The sequence below is a fragment of the Musa acuminata genome, chromosome BXJ1-3, assembly GCF_036884655.1.
Source record: "Musa acuminata AAA Group cultivar baxijiao chromosome BXJ1-3, Cavendish_Baxijiao_AAA, whole genome shotgun sequence".
Lineage (NCBI taxonomy): Eukaryota > Viridiplantae > Streptophyta > Magnoliopsida > Zingiberales > Musaceae > Musa > Musa acuminata.
This window is the reverse complement of record NC_088329.1, coordinates 5,091,633-5,109,060: the sequence shown is the minus strand read 5'-3', so window position 1 is coordinate 5,109,060 and position 17,428 is coordinate 5,091,633. Positions and strand designations below refer to the sequence as shown.

General features: G+C 36.6%; 2 protein-coding genes across 4 annotated transcripts; both read right to left on the bottom strand.

Moving 5' to 3' along the window:
- Nucleotides 1–651: 651 nt before the first annotated feature.
- LOC135618482 (IAA-alanine resistance protein 1-like) lies at nt 652–10,697 on the bottom strand. Its single transcript, XM_065119362.1, has 11 exons — nt 10,012–10,697; nt 9,821–9,904; nt 9,676–9,725; nt 6,509–6,560; nt 5,108–5,212; nt 4,010–4,278; nt 3,083–3,229; nt 2,892–2,999; nt 1,282–1,383; nt 1,141–1,185; nt 652–1,061 (listed from the first exon to the last, which is right to left on the bottom strand). The coding sequence occupies exons 1-11, from the start codon at nt 10,355–10,357 to the stop codon at nt 909–911; spliced, it is 1,461 nt and encodes a 486-aa protein (XP_064975434.1). The 5' UTR covers nt 10,358–10,697; the 3' UTR covers nt 652–908.
- A 302-nt stretch (nt 10,698–10,999) lies between these two features.
- On the bottom strand, nt 11,000–16,695 carry LOC135618487 (uncharacterized). 3 transcript variants are annotated; one of them, XM_065119370.1, is made up of 9 exons: nt 16,389–16,598; nt 13,909–14,026; nt 13,567–13,669; nt 13,155–13,234; nt 12,753–13,082; nt 12,434–12,510; nt 12,275–12,317; nt 12,132–12,200; nt 11,000–11,267 (listed from the first exon to the last, which is right to left on the bottom strand). In XM_065119370.1, exons 2-9 carry the CDS (start codon nt 13,954–13,956, stop codon nt 11,244–11,246), a joined length of 774 nt encoding a protein of 257 aa, XP_064975442.1. In that variant the 5' UTR covers nt 13,957–14,026; nt 16,389–16,598; the 3' UTR covers nt 11,000–11,243. The 3 variants fall into 3 exon arrangements, 2 of the variants coding, with proteins under 2 accessions (XP_064975442.1, XP_064975449.1); XM_065119377.1 differs by lacking the exon at nt 13,909–14,026 and having other exon boundaries at nt 16,389–16,695; XR_010489037.1 differs by lacking the exon at nt 13,909–14,026 and having other exon boundaries at nt 11,201–11,267; nt 12,132–12,203; nt 16,389–16,592.
- Nucleotides 16,696–17,428: the final 733 nt, after the last annotated feature.

Sequence of the window (17,428 nt, the reverse complement as noted above, 5' to 3'; positions counted from 1 at the left end):
GGTCGAAGGTGTACGGAGAACAATGGCATTGACGCAGCACTAGGCGATTGTCAATGAGTGATAGCATGTCCTCACAAACGACAACATAGGACAAGGGGGGGGGGGGAGGCAAGGGTAACAAGGTGAAGGTGGAACAGAAATATAATTTTATCCTTTAGAAAAAAAAATGGTCTATGAGGATAAATGAAAAAGGAGATGCTAATAGAATAAAAAAAACATAGAGTTTTTTTTTTTTTTTTGAGAGTTTGCCCATTCGTTTTGGTGTTATTTTGCTTCTAACTTTAGGAGGTACTTTGGATAATATATAAATATATCCTGGTAAATGTCATTCCTCATGCTAACAGACTTCAGTCATGTAACAGTGGTGACAAGAACAAGATTTTATGTGCTGAAATCAAGGGAAAATACTGTCATATACACAGTGGTCATGAAAACAAAAATGAAGATTAGATCAACGACATATAGCTGTGCTCCAAAGAGTTCCACTGTTTGGATCTGTCATCAAGACGCATATAACAAAAGTAAACATGGAGTTCACAACTGTTTATCTGATCCAAGTATCTCTTCCATGTAAAAATCAGTGGTGCTAATAAAGAAATTAGACAAATAACAAGATAGCAGCACCATGTTATCAAGAGATGCATCAGTCCATGATTCTCAAAGTGATCATCATAAAGTTTGTGTCGCTAAAATGTCAATGTACACCTTTCTTACGGCACACAATTTACTGGCACAATCAAAACTTCAGCATCAACAGTGGCGAACATTCTCCTCCGGTGACAGTTTTCCAGAATAGAGAAATCGGCACCTGTAGGGTTCATTTCAGCCCAGGATACTTGCAGCATTTGCCTCTCTTGGAGGAAAACGACAGCAATACAAACAGGTGTTGTCGTTTAATATCAAGCATTTTACTCAACAAGAGAAATGCAAAGCGCAACAGCCACTCCTAGTATCAGAGAAGTCAACTGAACTATTGTGCCTCCGAATGTTGTCTTTCCATCATGCATCTCAGGGAGGACTCCTGCTACCGCTATGTAAATGAAACCACCAGCAGTAAAACCCTGAAAGAAACAAATAGAGATGTTATCAAGTGTTACTTTACAGCAAACAGAATTTTCACAGTAAAAGGAAGAGTTTCACCTCAATCAATGATGACTGTCCTGGATCCTTACCCAGAAACAAGGCCTAAAAAATTGGGGAAGGGGAAAAACAACTTTCATCAGCTCGTTCTGATCTATCGTCCTTGAAAACTTAAGAGAAGAAACAAGAGAATGAACTAACCAATGCAGTTCCAGCTAATGCAGCCAACGCTGACAGAAAGTTGAAGAATAGGGCTTTGGGAGCAGAAAATCCTGATCGCACCAAAATTCCAAAATCACCCACCTAATAACAAAAGGATATTTTTGTTAAAACAAAAAATTCAACACTAAGAAAGTCTGAACTAGTTTATAGGTACAGTGCACTTCAGAAACAAAAACTTGATTAAACAAGACAGCTCATATAAAAAAAGTCAATATTTTCAGGTTGTTAGTAATGTTGAGACATTTTACAGACCAAAGCTCCTTTGTTTATTTTTGGTGTTTTCTTATCCCAAGTCTTCACTATTCATGCATGCATTGCGAAAAACAAGTCACTAACAATTTTGATGATTGTTGGGTTATGCCTTCTCTATAAAAGGTTTCTGGAAAAACAGAACTATTTACTACTTTTAAATATATTATATTTATCTATAGTCTTTGATAATAACCGACAAATAAAGTCTATCCTATATATTTATCTTTTTGTAAGAACTATTAAGCTGAATCCATAAAGTCATATTTTAAGCCCACTGAATAACTATGAATGGATTAACATAGCATTCATATTACAAGTAAAACTATCATGGCAGAAGAAGAACCAAGATTGCCCTGCCATTTAAATGCTATATGGTTTACTATTTGCAAACATATTTCAACGAATATAAGAAATGAAAATAGACAACCTATACATTTTCCTAAAAATAAGAATTCCTTGAAAATATGATGGCACAGCTTGACGGTCATAAATCAAAGCTGACCTTAGAAGCCATCATGGTTCTACATCCCATGGTGTTTACTGAGCTTCATGGGGGAGCTTTGCTAATTGCCCTTAAGACATGATATTATCTATTCAAAACTCATCCGTCACCTGTCAGTGAACATAATCTGCCTAGGATTTCAGTCTTTCATTCTCACCAAAACCTTTTCCTTGTCGCTTAGAGAGTGCACAATAAAATCATGGCCATGTGTATGCAACTAACATAGTATTTTTCCAGTGTCAAAGGGAAAAACGTTTTTGCTCTATATTTGTGAATGCATATGATTTTAATCTTCTAGGATGTCCCAGTCAGCTAATTATGACTCGCAAAAGCAGTTTTAGACTAGCATAATCAATTGCAACATATGACCAAGCCAAACAAACTGCTAAAGTTTAGATTTTTTAGATCGTATATACATTATGAACAAACCGTGATGCAATGCTGTAGTCATCATATACCCACTTCTGCACTCATTTACCATCTCATCCTTGCAAAATTATCACATAAAACTAGATAAATATGCGAAAAGAGAACATAATGAAGCATAATTAATCAAGGAAGATTTTGTAAGTAAACAGGTCATGAAATGAAAGAATTTAGAATTTCAACTTTCATCTACAATATACAATATAGAGCAATCCAACTTAGAGATATATTACATAAACAAAATAACATTAGTTAATTTCAACATTGATCATTGCTAACCTGAAATTAGCAGAAAATGAAGTCACTCTAAAATTCATTCAGATTTTGATATAAAGCATCAGATTAGTAATTAGAAGGCTACCAGGATACATAAACAATTTGCTAAAAAGGTATAAAGATGGAAAATAACCTCTTGAGGAAGCTCGTGTGCAAGCAAGAATAGTGTTCTAGACCACCCTCCAACTGAACCATGCAATAAGAATGCACTTCCCAAGGCCATACCATCCGTAAAGTTGTGCTGAAATATTCACAGTACTCAGTATGCATGATTCCACTGTACATCCAGAAACCAGAAGAAAATTTTGATGTACACAAACTTACAACACCATCAGAGAAAAGATTCAGGTATCCAAACACCAAGTTCGATTGAGGAGCTGTTTCACCATCGGATGATTGCTGGCTTGCAGAATCATTGCTAGCATTTGAATCTTTCACACTAGCTATGGAGGCACCACTGGAATTGGCACGCTGTAAATGAGAATAGATAGACATCCAGACTATTAACTGAATCCATCAGAAGATTCATTATAACATTTTTTATGTAACAACTACCTGTAGCTCAAGGCAAATCCTACTTGACAAGAAATTAAAATCCTAAAGGTGCAAAGTAGATTCTAGAAGACCGTAGTGAGGATACAATTAGGATTCATGAGTTCGTTCATTAGAGATAGTTTATATACATACAAAGTGTCACTTCAGCAGGACAGAGATAATAAGAAATGTATAGGGTATTAGCTTTGCAAAAAAAAAAAAAAGAAGTCTGCAGGGGGTAAGGCACCAGTTAGTTCAACATTTGCAAAGAATGCAAAATATAATAGGATGAAGAGCACAGCTCATAATGACTACATTATGGTCTTGAGAGAACCAAAGACATATCTGTACATGTTAACATCTTACCTTCCGGAGAAGACTTTCATGTTTCGTGTGGTTTTTATTTGTCTCAGCGCCATTGGAATCATCATCTGATGGCTCTTTGTCTAGCTTTCTTTCCTTTTAACTGTTACCCTTTGGATTTGACTCTTCATGATTTTCATTTTCATCCTTTGACTTGTGATGATGTTTATGGCGATGATGTTTTCGTTCATTAGAGATAGTTTATATACATACAAAGTATGCAGGGGATAGGGTACCCGTTAGCTCAACATTTGCAAGAATGCAAAAGATAATAGGACGAAGAGCACAGCTCATAGTGACAACATTATGGTCTTGATAGAACCAAAGACATATCTGTACATGTTAACATCTTACCTTCCGGAGAAGACTTTCATGTTTCGTGTGGTTTTTGTTTGTCTCTGTGCCATTGGAATCATCATCTGATGGCTCTTTGCCTAGCTTTCTTTCCTTTTGACTGTTACCCTTTGGATTTGACTCTTCATGATTTTCATTTTCATCCTTTGACTTGTGATGATGTTTATGGTGATGATGGTGCCCATGTACTACATCATAAGCTCCTTTTCTAGAATTATCTTCAACATATCTCACAACCTTCTCAACCAAAAAAAAGAGGACAATGCCAACTGCAGAGCATGTGAGAGAAGAAATTAGCCAACTGAAGCACTCCAAGATGAAAATATCACTGATTCCTGCCTCAAAAGTGTGCAAACAGAAATGATTTCTCTCCTTTGACATATCTGAACTAGAGAAAAAAATTATGGATTTTAAGTTGTCCTAGGCCCTAGCAAACTTTCTGAACAGCACCCTGCCAGTTTTTGGTCATGTAACAGCAACGTTATAGGTTTCCATGGTCAACAAATATGTTTTTGTTAGAAAAGAACTGTGTTGCAGATATCATTTCTTGTCCGAAAGCGCGAAAAAGAAGATGCTTTCTAATCTTGAACCATAAAAAACACAAGAAATTCTAGATTTTGAGGTGTCCTAGGACCTAGTGGACTATGAAGGAACCTGCCAGCTCTTGGCCATGAAGCAGCATCATATTTGCATGCGGACGCACACGCACACAATTCCTATGCAAAGTCTTCTAATTTCTGTTTTTGGCCCTGTAATAGCAACATTACTGGTATCCATAGCTAAAGCATAGGTTTTTGTTTGAAAACAACTGTTCTTCAGTCTTAAATTCCTACAAAAAGGGTTCTAGCTTTGTTCATCAGTGATGTCTGACATCCAATTGATGAAAGCTTGACTGTTAAATGAACAATAGTTTTACAACATGTTCAAGTTTTATAGTTTCAGTAGGTTCTGGGACATTATCAGTGCACCATGATAATAAAGAAGCAAGGAATAAAGTACTTTCAAAGATTGGCATCTTGAATTGTAAACAAGATAATGCTTAATGATCCATACAAAGTAACGCATGAATCTAGTATAGCAATGAGTAGAAATACTCACTTAAAACAGACAATCCAACAGAAAGATCTTCCAAACTATGTGAATGAGAATGTCCATGCTCTTGATGGTGATCATGATGCTCGTGCACATGTGAGTGCTTCCCACCTGAAAGAATAAAAAAATATGGTTTTCAATACGCATCAAATGCATTGTTATATAGGATCTGCAATAATCAACTATTTCAAAGGTTTGAATGTCAGAATGTTGATCAAAGCAAAAGAATATACCTTGTGTCAAGTCACGAATTCTCAAGTTCATAAACATTCACATGCATTGTTATCTAGGAATAGCTACCTGATCAATGTTTTTTCGGAAAAAAAAAACTATTTTCTAATGCTGAAACATCAGTAAGTCAGGATAAGCAAAATTAGTAAACCATGTGTTAGTGCAAAATCTTGCATCCTCAGCTGAAAGTGAGCATGTCGTTGCACCAACGTTCAGGTACATAGGAAACCAACATCAATTTCTGAACATATGTGCTATAATCCATGCTAGCTTTCCAAAATTTAGTAAATTTTTGGATAGCCATCACTTATAACAATGAAGAACTCAGCATGCATTTGCTCCTGAAGTGAGTCACTCACTTTGGATGAAAATTATAGTTGAAATAAGTGGAATTCACTAATACAAACTGGGAAAGGCTAATCTGGCTAAGTTGAGTGCTTGGTGTATTTGGTTTCTTGCATTGCCCCTAGATGTATATGCAAAGTGCACCACAGTCCTGTATTTTTCATCTGAAGAATTCCTTTGCAATGACAAAATACAGATTTCAAAGCCAGGCTTAATGAAAAACATAATTATGGTACTATGCGCTAAAGATTCAAATACATGGATATACAATAAGATATTGAAAAAAAAACTAAAACCCCAATTTGGGTGCCATTCATATGCCAAAAAAAAGTAAATTTAATATTTTTATAGATAACCATAATTGCACCAAAAATAACGAAGAGCATATATAATACTTGAGCACTTTCATTATGATCATAAAGATTATCATCATAAATCAGCCATTCAGCTAATAAGACAATATTTTGTAGCTTTAAGCATTTTTCTCAATCAGCAAATGCAGTTCCCAAATGCAAATAGTCAAACATCAGATAGATAATAATATATATAAATGCAAGTATCTAAAAAAGCCATCTTGCATTTGTAAATACTGGGCACACTCATGCATGCATTTCAAAAAATGTGTATGCATCAACTTTTATATCGATACAAATGCCCCCAAAAATCTTGCTGATACTGTTTATGTTTCCTTTTTATGAAGTGCTAAACTGTTAATGAACTTTAATTGGATCAACCACAAAGTAATATATAGTAAGCTCAAGAATCATTTTAAATAATGAGGAAAGGATGTTAAGAAGCAAAGAGAAGAATCTTGTATACAGAGTATCATACCAAATGCATGGGGTAACTGATGAAGAAAAGCATCCCCTAGCATTGCCCCAGCCTGTAAGTGCATCAAAGTCAAGATATTTAATCAACATCATCTTTAAAAGTCTCTAATAACAAACCGTCAAAATTTTAGTATCATGAGGCACATTATATGAGGCCAATTACTCTAGTAGGATAAGAAGTGTGAAAAAGCTTTTCTCTCTAAATGAAAAAGGTGTGGAGTTGGCTGCATGCCTGGTCAGCTGTAGGGAAAAATCAACAAAATAGCACACCAATCTTTGTCCTCGTATCTGGAGGAAAGGATGGCGCATGTGGCAAAAGCTACATTGCTTTAAAACATGATGGCACCATTGGACTGATTCTTTCTATGATGTTCCTCTCTTTCCGGTGCAGGATCATTTCAATTATTCCTTATTTAAAAAATTATTTGCTTACAATATCTTTTGCAATTTCATAAATTACCATATAGGAACATCTACTACAGTCTTATATTAGTTACTAAAAAAAGGTCAAATAAAAGAAGGAAGATAATCACAGGTATGATTAAGGATCTTAAAGAAAAAGGAAGGAGATAAGTCTTCAATTTGATTTTAGATTTTATCTTTGCAAGAAAAGTGTTGTTTAATAAAATTGTATTTCAAAAATCCATTGAATATTTTATGATAAATTTACCCTTCTAACATTTTTAATATTTATTCACAAGTGAATACATATTTTATTTAAATTAATAAGTAAAAATAAATAAATAAATAAGTATAATCTTATAAAAAAGTTCATATGACCCAAATATAGAATAAATAAATAATATAATCATATAAATAAATATTAAATAATCTTTAAAAATAAATAAATAAAATTCTACCTTTATAGAAAATATAAATCATATTGGTTTTTCACTAAATCAATTTGACAATCTTATAATTTTATTTTAGATGAAGTCATAGAGTACTTTCGAAATTTGAAAAATTATATTAACATCCTATAAATGTTGAAATACTAATGCTCCTAAGTAACATCAGCATCTGAGTATTTTCAATGCAACATCTAGGCCAAATAGGATTTGAAAAAAAATTATCAAATACTACTTCATATTTGAGATGTGCATTGGGCCCTCAATGCACATTTCAAATATGTTCCCAAACGGACCCTTGATTACTTTGCAAGAAAAAATGACTTTTAAAGTCTTAAAAATGTTTTTACAAATTAAAGTGCTTTAAAAAAAATCTTGTGTTGCTTGTAAAAAATTTACAGAACTAAAAAGAGAGACAAAATGATGTAGGATGAGAATGCCACGTATAGAGGAAGTTTTTTCTTTTTTGAGAATATAATAGGAGAAAGAGAGAAAGAAAATTATAATAATAAGAAAAGGTAATAGAAAAGATATCCTTTTGGCTAAGTGTTTTAAAAAGTGCTATGCACCAAAATGAGCCAAAGTTCCAAAATGCCTGAGGGCACTAAGCGCTTGCCTAGGTGCCCACCCCAATGAAGCAAAGCGGTCTAAAATATTAAAATATTAAAATATATAATATAATTGATAAATATGATTATATAAATAAAAATATGATATTAAATTAAAAAGTGTATTTAATCCAATGTTAACAGTAGCTAGAGGGGGGAGAGAAGAGTCATCGACAGTCGAACGTGAAGGAGAGGGCAACAGTGACAGAAGAACTTTTAGATTGATGGTAGTGGCGACCGAGGAAGCTGCAGATTGTCACGTATTTAGTTGGAATTACCTAAGTTGTGAGGCACCCTTACGTTATCTATCTGCAAAGGGTTAGTCTAGTTGTAACCTCACTCAGGTCCCAAAGGACCTGTAAAAGAGCAAATTGACTAGTTCAAAAACGAGTGGCGAACAAGTCTCGATGTCACGTGAAGAAGGCATCTCTATAAGTAATTCAACAAACACCTGGTGTGCAAGATAGAAACGAAAAAACAAGAACTTTAGAAGGCAAACAAATTGTCATAAGTCCATAAACGACTACTCACCAACTGTCAAGCACGTTGGCAAATTCCTATAGGCTTAACTTGTGAACTTGTAAATCTAATCAGTGCTCAACACTACCCCAAACCCCCATCCAACCTTGTGCCACCCGAGGGGTTCTGAGGTGCTTAGATAGCTGACGTTTTGTTCCACACCGCAGTCTGCAGAAAACAGACCATGACACGCGAAAACTAGGTCATTCTAGGGTAGTTTTGCCTATTTTGGTGAGCAATCGCTCTACAGCCCTACAAACTGTTCCCGCTTACAGTTTTCAAGCAAAAACACACAAAAACAAGACAAAATATGCTGCTAAACATATGTACAAGCAAACAAAAGAAACCAACAGTTCGTTGACGAAGGTTTTGCGGGTGCACGACGACCGTATGTGACAGGACGATGGCAGCAACAATGGAGAAAGCTTAGGACGATGACAACGGTGGCCACGGAAGTTGCGGACGTTGACATCATGGGCAGAGAAAGCTTCAGATGTATTCGTCAGTGATGGAGGAAGTGGCGGTCCTATCCCTCAACAGTGGAAAAGTCCTGTCCCTTGGGCCTCGCCTTGCCTTGTCTCACCCGAGTGCCTGGGCAAGCGCCCGGACACCTTTTTAAATCACTATTTTGGCTCAAGGAAGAACTTTTAGGAATGAAGGACCCACATCTCTATGCATCTCACATGTAGATGATGAAATTATACTATCAGAACTCATATGGTGACCTTGCAACAGTCACAAGTAATGTGGGAGAATAACTCAGTCTTTATTGATTGATTCATCGTCGATCCCATTAGAATCCCTTTTTCCCATTTTATAAACCTCACATACAAGACAAAGAAAGAAAATACAAAAATATTATAATTACATCAAGTCAAATCAATCAATTATTCTTTCCTTTACAAAAGATAACTTTCTATGGTTGATTTGGAAAATAAATTTTCTTTTTTCATGATATTCTTGATATGTTTCCATCTTCATCCAAATTCATTATGTAGAACATGGTCGCTGCAGGCAAGAAATAGTTCTTGCACAGTGCTACTAATCTTATAGTGTACAATTATATATAAAAATAATGCAGATAAAAGAATAAAGATTTCCTTTCAACTAAGTTGCAATCACTGTATTCTACTTTTAGTTAGTCATCTGACACTGAAATACTAACTTCTAAAAAAATGAATAAATAAAATTACCCCAAAAACAGCTAGAGAATCCACCACGGCCTTGGACGGCTTTCCCTGCACTGCAAAGAGATCAAAACTCAGACTTCCGACCACAAAATGAAACATCATGATCAATACCAAACACACGTCACCGAGCCAAGGTCAGATCACTCACGGAAGATCACAGGCAAAATAATGAGGCAGATCAGTGACGCCATGCTCACCAGCAGCGAGCACCCCATCGCACGCACCCAAACACCTTCTCCTCCACAATCATCCAGACACAAAAAAGTCGCGATTTTTCAGAAAAAGAACCCATTATCTGTACTCACCAAAAACCGAATCAAATTATCGTATCCAACTCACCTGCTGGAGACAGCTCATTGTGTTGATCGCCATGAAAATGGTGATGATGGTGTTCGTGATGGTGGTGGTGATCCAATCCGTCCAGCATCATCAGATCCTCCTCCTCAGCCAGCTCCTCGGGAAGTTTCGATCCCCGAATCTCGCCATGGTGGTCGTGGTGGTGATGATGGCCGCAATGATGGTCGTGGTCATGGTCATGGTCATGGTCATGGTGGTGGTGATCATCAAGATCGACAGCAGGGGAGAACGGGCAGGAGGAGGAGTGGCCGACGCTGACGGCGGCGAGGACGATGAGGGAGAGGAGGCGGAAGAGCAGGCGCAAGCGCCGAGAAGAGGAGGGAGGCATCAAAGGAGGAGGAGGAGAAGAGGAAGGTCCAGATTAGGGTTAGGAACGGCGGCAATAGCCCTCGATGGTGATGCAGAAGACGAGGACGAAGAAGAGGAGGATGATGGCCACTATGACGCCAAAGGTGACCACATCCATCGCATTTATCTCCCTAAGTTAACGGTTAGATTTGCTTGTTTTCCATAATTCTAAACGAACCTTTACTCATCGAAACACAGATCAGAGGGAGAAAAAAAATGGGAATTTTAGGGAATTTTGCAGATATTTTCTCGTACTATGACGCACAGAGGAGAATCCTCGGACATGGAGGCGAGGGCTCGGGAGAGAGGTTTCGCTACTGTCACCGACTCACCGGAGAGTGAGTGGACGAGGGAATGGGAAAAGGAGGAGCAAGGTGTGACGTGGCAGAACCTTCTTTCGCTTCTGGGATCCGGTACAAAGGAGCGTGCAGTAACGATCCTTCCTAGCCACCTATGTGATTGACATGTGGAATCGAAAAATGCATATACATGTAAACATTTTATGCCATTTTTTGTGCTATTTTATTTTGTCTAGACATTACAAATTAAAGATAATAAATACTAGTAAAGCCAATCCAGTCATGTGCAAAGAGATATGAATGTATGCATATTTCAGTAAGAATTGACAAGTTCAGCTAAGAATTGATCATTTTGTAGAAACTATTACATTAGAACAGTAAGTATTTCTACTAAATTGTTGGGTAAGAAAAAACTTTGCATTACATTCATGGGCTGTGGAATTCGGGGTAAAATTTAGCCCAAGACAAAAATAAATTAGAAACTAAGCAGATAGGCAATTGAATTGGCCATGCACATCTTTCAGCAACAAATGTTGTCTAGTAACAGTTTGAAACAGAGCACTGCACTCATCCATCATCCTGCTGCTTTTCCTGCATAAGTTGGGGAGAGTGCATCAGACAGATGTTTAAGTACATTAGAACATGCAAACATCTGAAAGATCAAATTTTCTAGGCTTCATATATTTGTTTGATCACATTTTGTTTAATAACACTACTATTGTTCTTGAGAAGATTACTAGTGAATAAGTTCTACAATATTTCAAAGGTTGAAGCATACAAAAATGCATTTGCATCCTCATGGTAAATGGAAGATAATAACATGGTATTAGGATTTGGACATCAACATCCATGGAAAATGAGCATATGCAAGCAAAAGTAAAGTGAAAATATAGAGAGTAAAAAATGGGAAACGGATGCCATTCTAGAGAACTAAGCCGACTCTGATCATAGTCAAATAAATCCAGGCGACCATTCATCTTATCTCTCTTTTTGCTATCAAATATATTTTGGTGTTACACCTATAGTAGTCTCCTGTCTTTTTAACCACACCTTCATGGTTGTCCTTTCTGGCTCCTAACCAGTATGTTCCATGCATAACTTTTTATACGAACATTAGGATTCATTTGATGGAGGTATAAGGTCTGATATAGAACCACAAGACATCTATGGAGGAGCAAAACAGGTGATGGATACACTGAGAACGACTCCCAACTTATGACCTGTGATTGAGACCTGAAGTGGGCAAACAACTCTCACTGATGATCTGTCTTGGTCCTAAGAGGTTGGGCAGGATCAACCACACTGAAGAGACTAAAAGGTGAAAGTAGATAAAAACCAGAGTCTACTGTTGCAAGAGAGGATTTGTATAAATAGATATAAACTTGCATAGACATTAACCACTATTTTAAAGAAATCTGGAGCAAAAGGTTTATTTACTATGAGAATAGAGAGTACCTCCAATTTTGCTCTGGCTTCAGAATCAAACGTCTTACATAGAATCTCATAGCTTTTCTCAGCTCCAATCTACTATGAGAGAACAAGAGTAAGTTCCATAGATTAAAAAAAAAAAATTTGATTGTAGATAAGAAAAAACATACCAGTGGATCCACTCGTGATGGTGAAATGTTCGAGATGACATATCTGAAAATACATTAATTTGACTTCTCAATTCAAACTAAAGGCGAAGAGTAATGATATATGATATTTATGTTCTTACATGATCTGCACTTATCATCCATGTTTAGATAATAACCTACCTCAGCTTAGTTGTATAGAAATTCATGGCTAGAACATTAGCTTTTTGTACTGTCAGCATCACAGCTCCCATGTGATTCTAATGATTACATGGAACACAATATTCAGGGACAAGTCAAACAAGAAGCCATCTATTTTAAGATGCTAGTCATGCTCAAAATTCACTTTTTCCATCAACCAAATGGAAAGAAGTAGAAACAACTTCACAGTAAAGCATGACAATAATTATACAAAACCAGATCTGATGAAAGTGCCAAACAAAAATAAAAAAACAAATTGCCATGCACATATGTATCACTTTTACAAAACATATATTGTTACCTTACGAGCAATAAGTTCAATTAATTGCATCAGGAACTTCCCTAATCCCTTCCTTTGTGTGCAAGTCTCAAGCTGTAGCTCATATACATAAACAACAGGAATATCTTCCTCAACAATAAACCGGTAATGCACAAAACCAACCAGACGATTCCGATCACCTGTCTGACCAGGATAGGTTGTTTCCTCACTTTTGGTTGATAAATTCTCATTAGAAGTTGTATTTGTGGATTGCCGCACAAATATATAGTGTGCTTCAGGTGAAACCATTTCCCTGCGCTTCACTTTCTCTTCCATTTGCCACTCTGGACCATATGGACCTTCCATATTGACCTAGACAATTTGGTTTATCACATGATATTGGTACTTAATGCATCCTAAAATTGAAAAAGTAAATGGTTTTACCTTAAGAAGATTTTGAATATATTTCTTAACAGGAGGAGCAAGTTGGTCTCCAAGTCCTGATTCCAAGCAGACAGAAAGTCCTGATCATCAGTTAACATGATCAGGATTCTATCACAGTGAGATATAGAAAGAACTTACTATATAAATAGATGGTATCAAGAAGAAAGAAAGCTACAAAGTAGAAACAGATGTGTAGATACATAAATCCAACTGTCTATGTCACATAACAGATTGAAAAGACAGGTTGTTTTGGATTTATAATAGAAAACTGAGTTTTCAGATAATAAGTTCTTTAAACCTAAAACGGCATAAAGAAAGTATAGCACTATGAACTACCATCTTCACTTGGAAATGTAACATTACATACTTGTACATCTTTTCCCATGCTCTTAAAGTTCTAGCTCCTATTTACCGTTTCTTTCATAGTGACAAAAGGGAGGAAAGGAAACTAGATGGTCCTTGACAGATGATGCCTTCTTTATAATTTCATCAATTGCCTTTTTCTTCTCAAGTACCTACAGAAACACATTGTTGTCAGTTGCAACATTTAGATTTTTGCATATATTCCTCAAGCATTACTATTTAAATAATTAAGTGCATGAAAAAAATAATCATAATTTAATTGAGAAAAATAATCAATATAGATAAATCAGATGAAAGTTAACCAAGCCAGTAGAGTTTTAGACTAAATATTTTATGCATGAGCGCGGAAATCATTTTTTGATGTTGTACATCAAATGCTAAGGAACTTTACCATGTGATGTTGTACTCCATTTCTCTTCCAATTCACATGTTTGCACATGTCCCCTCACAATTTCAGAAACTGAATTCTCATTTTACCATGTGCTTGGTCTTTCAAGTTAAAATATCTCCTGAAAATATGTTGGTGAAGTCAAAGAGATGTGTGCATCAAGACAGAAATTTCTCAAATGAAAGGATTTTGCTGTAATATCTATTCTCACTCGAGCAGAGCTTGTCAAGATTGTGTCTGGCTGTAGCATGTAAACATTTCCAGGTCTTGGGTACACTAACAGAGTAATCAGCATATTCATATAATTCATTTTTCTCAGCAGATCCACTCTAGATGTGAGTGAAACTGAAATTCCAACTAAAATCAAGTAATCAAAGCTTTAATTTCTAGTCCTCAATAGTTTGAACTTACAGAGTCCTGCAACACACCAAAACCACAAATGATTGAATCCTCTCTAATATTACAACATATTACTATAATCTTAGGGCTTGGACTGAAATGATCTCAACACCACTCTTCACAATAGTGTGCACATCTATAATATCCAATCTGGCATTCAAATCTTTCTGTCACAAGCCTCTATGCTAGGATAAATCATTACCCACTCACTTTATTGCATAATCATCATTAATATTTTATTTCCATAGCTATCAAGTAAAAAAATTTCCTGCCTGCTTACATGTACGGATTTGAAAATTGTGATTTCTTCTAAAATACAAAAAAAGTATAAACTCACATGAATGCAGCCACAGCCATCTCACCTACGCTGAGATGCAGCAAAGGGCCCACTAGCGGGTTCCACGCAGGCCCCATTCTGCCTATCCAATCACCATATTGGTAGGTGAGGTGGTAATGCAAAGATGGGCAGAAGATTATGACTTTTTGAAATAAGAACTCAAATCCGTTTCCGTGGCCACCCAGTCCTTCATTTGGAAATTAACTTACACCAATCCATATGGTTTTTATCCCCCTCACCCTTCATTCTCTCTACAATTTGATAATGAAGGTTATTCTCCTCTTCTGCTTAAGAGTTTGTCCTGCTATAATCTCTGTCTTTCCTAATATCTCCTTAACCAACTGGCACTTACATCACATAAGCTCACTTTCATAGATCTCCTATAAATAGCACACTTTCATATTTTCATTGAAAATTTCCTAAATTTCCATACAAATCTTGAGGGATAAATTATACAATTTTTTTCTCTTTTTGTCATAACCAACTGCCAAGGATATTTATCTCAGTGCACATCTTCACATCATCTTTACTATCTAGCTCAAGTGCAAACAATTAGTAAATACCTGTAACTTAAGAAATAAAGGATCTATGACATAAGAAAGGAGGCCCCCAAAATAGGACTTATATTGCAAGTATTATTATCATAAATGTGACAATTAGGAGAAGCAATGAAGATCATTGGTTGTAATTAAGTTTAACCCTGATAGGAGTATAACTAGCTTACTATTCCTTTCCAAAAGTGAAACAATAGCTATATTATGTTGGATGCAGCTTGTATCAGAAATTCATCAGAATGTTTAAGATTAACATGATGATAGTGGTTCATGCATGATTCCAAGGCACCAAACGTGCAAAATACTTGTCATGGAAATGAGGTGGTGAACTGCTTATAGAGTGGCAATGTGGTTAATTTCAAACGCTAGAATAGTCTCGTATTAAATTAGCTCTGTTTTGCATTTGCAAAAATATAAAATAAAATATAATAAAAAAAATATTTTCTCTTTTCTTCTTATACTTCACTGCTAGTTGCTTTTTACCAATATTTTCCTTGCTATTTAAAACCAATGAATTCTCCAACAAATTGCTCACTTTTTTTTCACACAAATACCCCAAAGGACTGATGGTATGTATCAAAAGATCTCAGTAGTTGCATGAATATATAGAGTGGCCTCTAGGGAAAATGTTCAGATAGTAAGCAAGCACCAAACTTTTAACAAAAAGTTCTATCAAATTGTTGTCCTCTCCAGTTGCATGCAGGGCCCACTGCAAAAGTGAGGATATCGAAAACGACTAGAGTCCTTAAACATTTGAAGGGCACCAAACTAAACGAAGATAAAAGGACAACAACCGCCACCATATTAACAAAAATCCAGCTGTTGTTTGCTAAACTCAACAAGGAAAACCCTTAGAGCCGGTGATTCCAGAAAGTATTATAATACATCACTTCCATATTGGCCTCTTTTAGAACAAAAATTAAAGTCAGATCTTTTTGGGAAGAGAAAAAAAAAAGGGAAAGAAGGCCACCAGTATAGGAGCATAGAACGTTCAAAAGGCAACAAAAAGCAGAAAGAAAAGAGGGAAAGCCCTAAAGTTAACAGGAGAAAACAAAAAGAAAAAGAGAACTTTTTCATGCTCATTTGATCAAAAGCTGCAAAAAAAAATCCAATCTTTCTAGCACAATACCATAGATAAGCCCGGGAGACGCTAAGATCATGAAACAAACAAGACGAAGAGATGAGAAACCCACCTCCTTTCTTTTGATCTTCTTCTCTTTACCGCTGAGAAGTCGTTTCGCCTCCATGGATTCCACCAACCAAAGCAGAACCACGTCCACTCCTAGTCTCCCCTCGCGTCTCCAAGAAAGACTCCCTCCCCCACTCTCCGCGTGTCCGTCGCTGTCTCCGTCATTTTCTTCCTTCGGGCGTCTCTCTGGAGAGGAATCGACCGCAGGGGAGCGAAAGGGCGACGAGGCGAAGGACGGGTCCTGCAACGGGAGATTTAAAGAACGGTGGCCCACCACCCTCACACCGAACAGTCGCCGAGTACGAGGAGATACGGCCACGACACCTGCATGCCACCCGTTCCGTCGAGTTTTCGTCCGCACTTTGGAGCGGATCGGATTTATGACATACCCGCGTCCGATCCATTTACAATCATAATATGAAATATTCGAGTCGGATCTTTTATTTCAGATCATGTATTCATTAATTAGTAGACAAATCAATGATTAACTATACGTCGATCCGTTCACTATATATTGGCCTGAAATGTATTGGCCTCCATTATTAACCCGGTCGAGTAGAATGGCCCGAGTCATTGGCCACCATTAACCCGGTCCGGTTCACGAGCGGGAAAAATTAGCTAATGGCCCGGACCGGGTTGGGTCTGAATTGACTTGGATAGAACAATAAGCTGTTCTAAGGTGAAATCCTTTGAGCATCTTTGAAGTGAGCTATACTCTAATGACCTTTTGGAGTCATTAAGAAGCCCACTTCTATGTCTTCCTAACTAAGCTTTTCATGGGTTAGAAGGAGATCTTACAAGAGACTAGAAAGGATGCCCTCCTCATGTGTAAGTAAAACAATAAGGAAACTAGGAATCATATTAAGTTTGGGGGAGCCAAAGTTTGGAGCTTACCTCCCTCATGATTTCTAGCACTACATTTAGTGTATACATGTAGAAGGCCTTTAAGCATAATACCTGGAAAAACAAATCAGCAAAACATGAGCTAATTTGAGTGAGTTATAGTTTCCATCACCATCAGATTTGATGTTTCATATTCTTTAG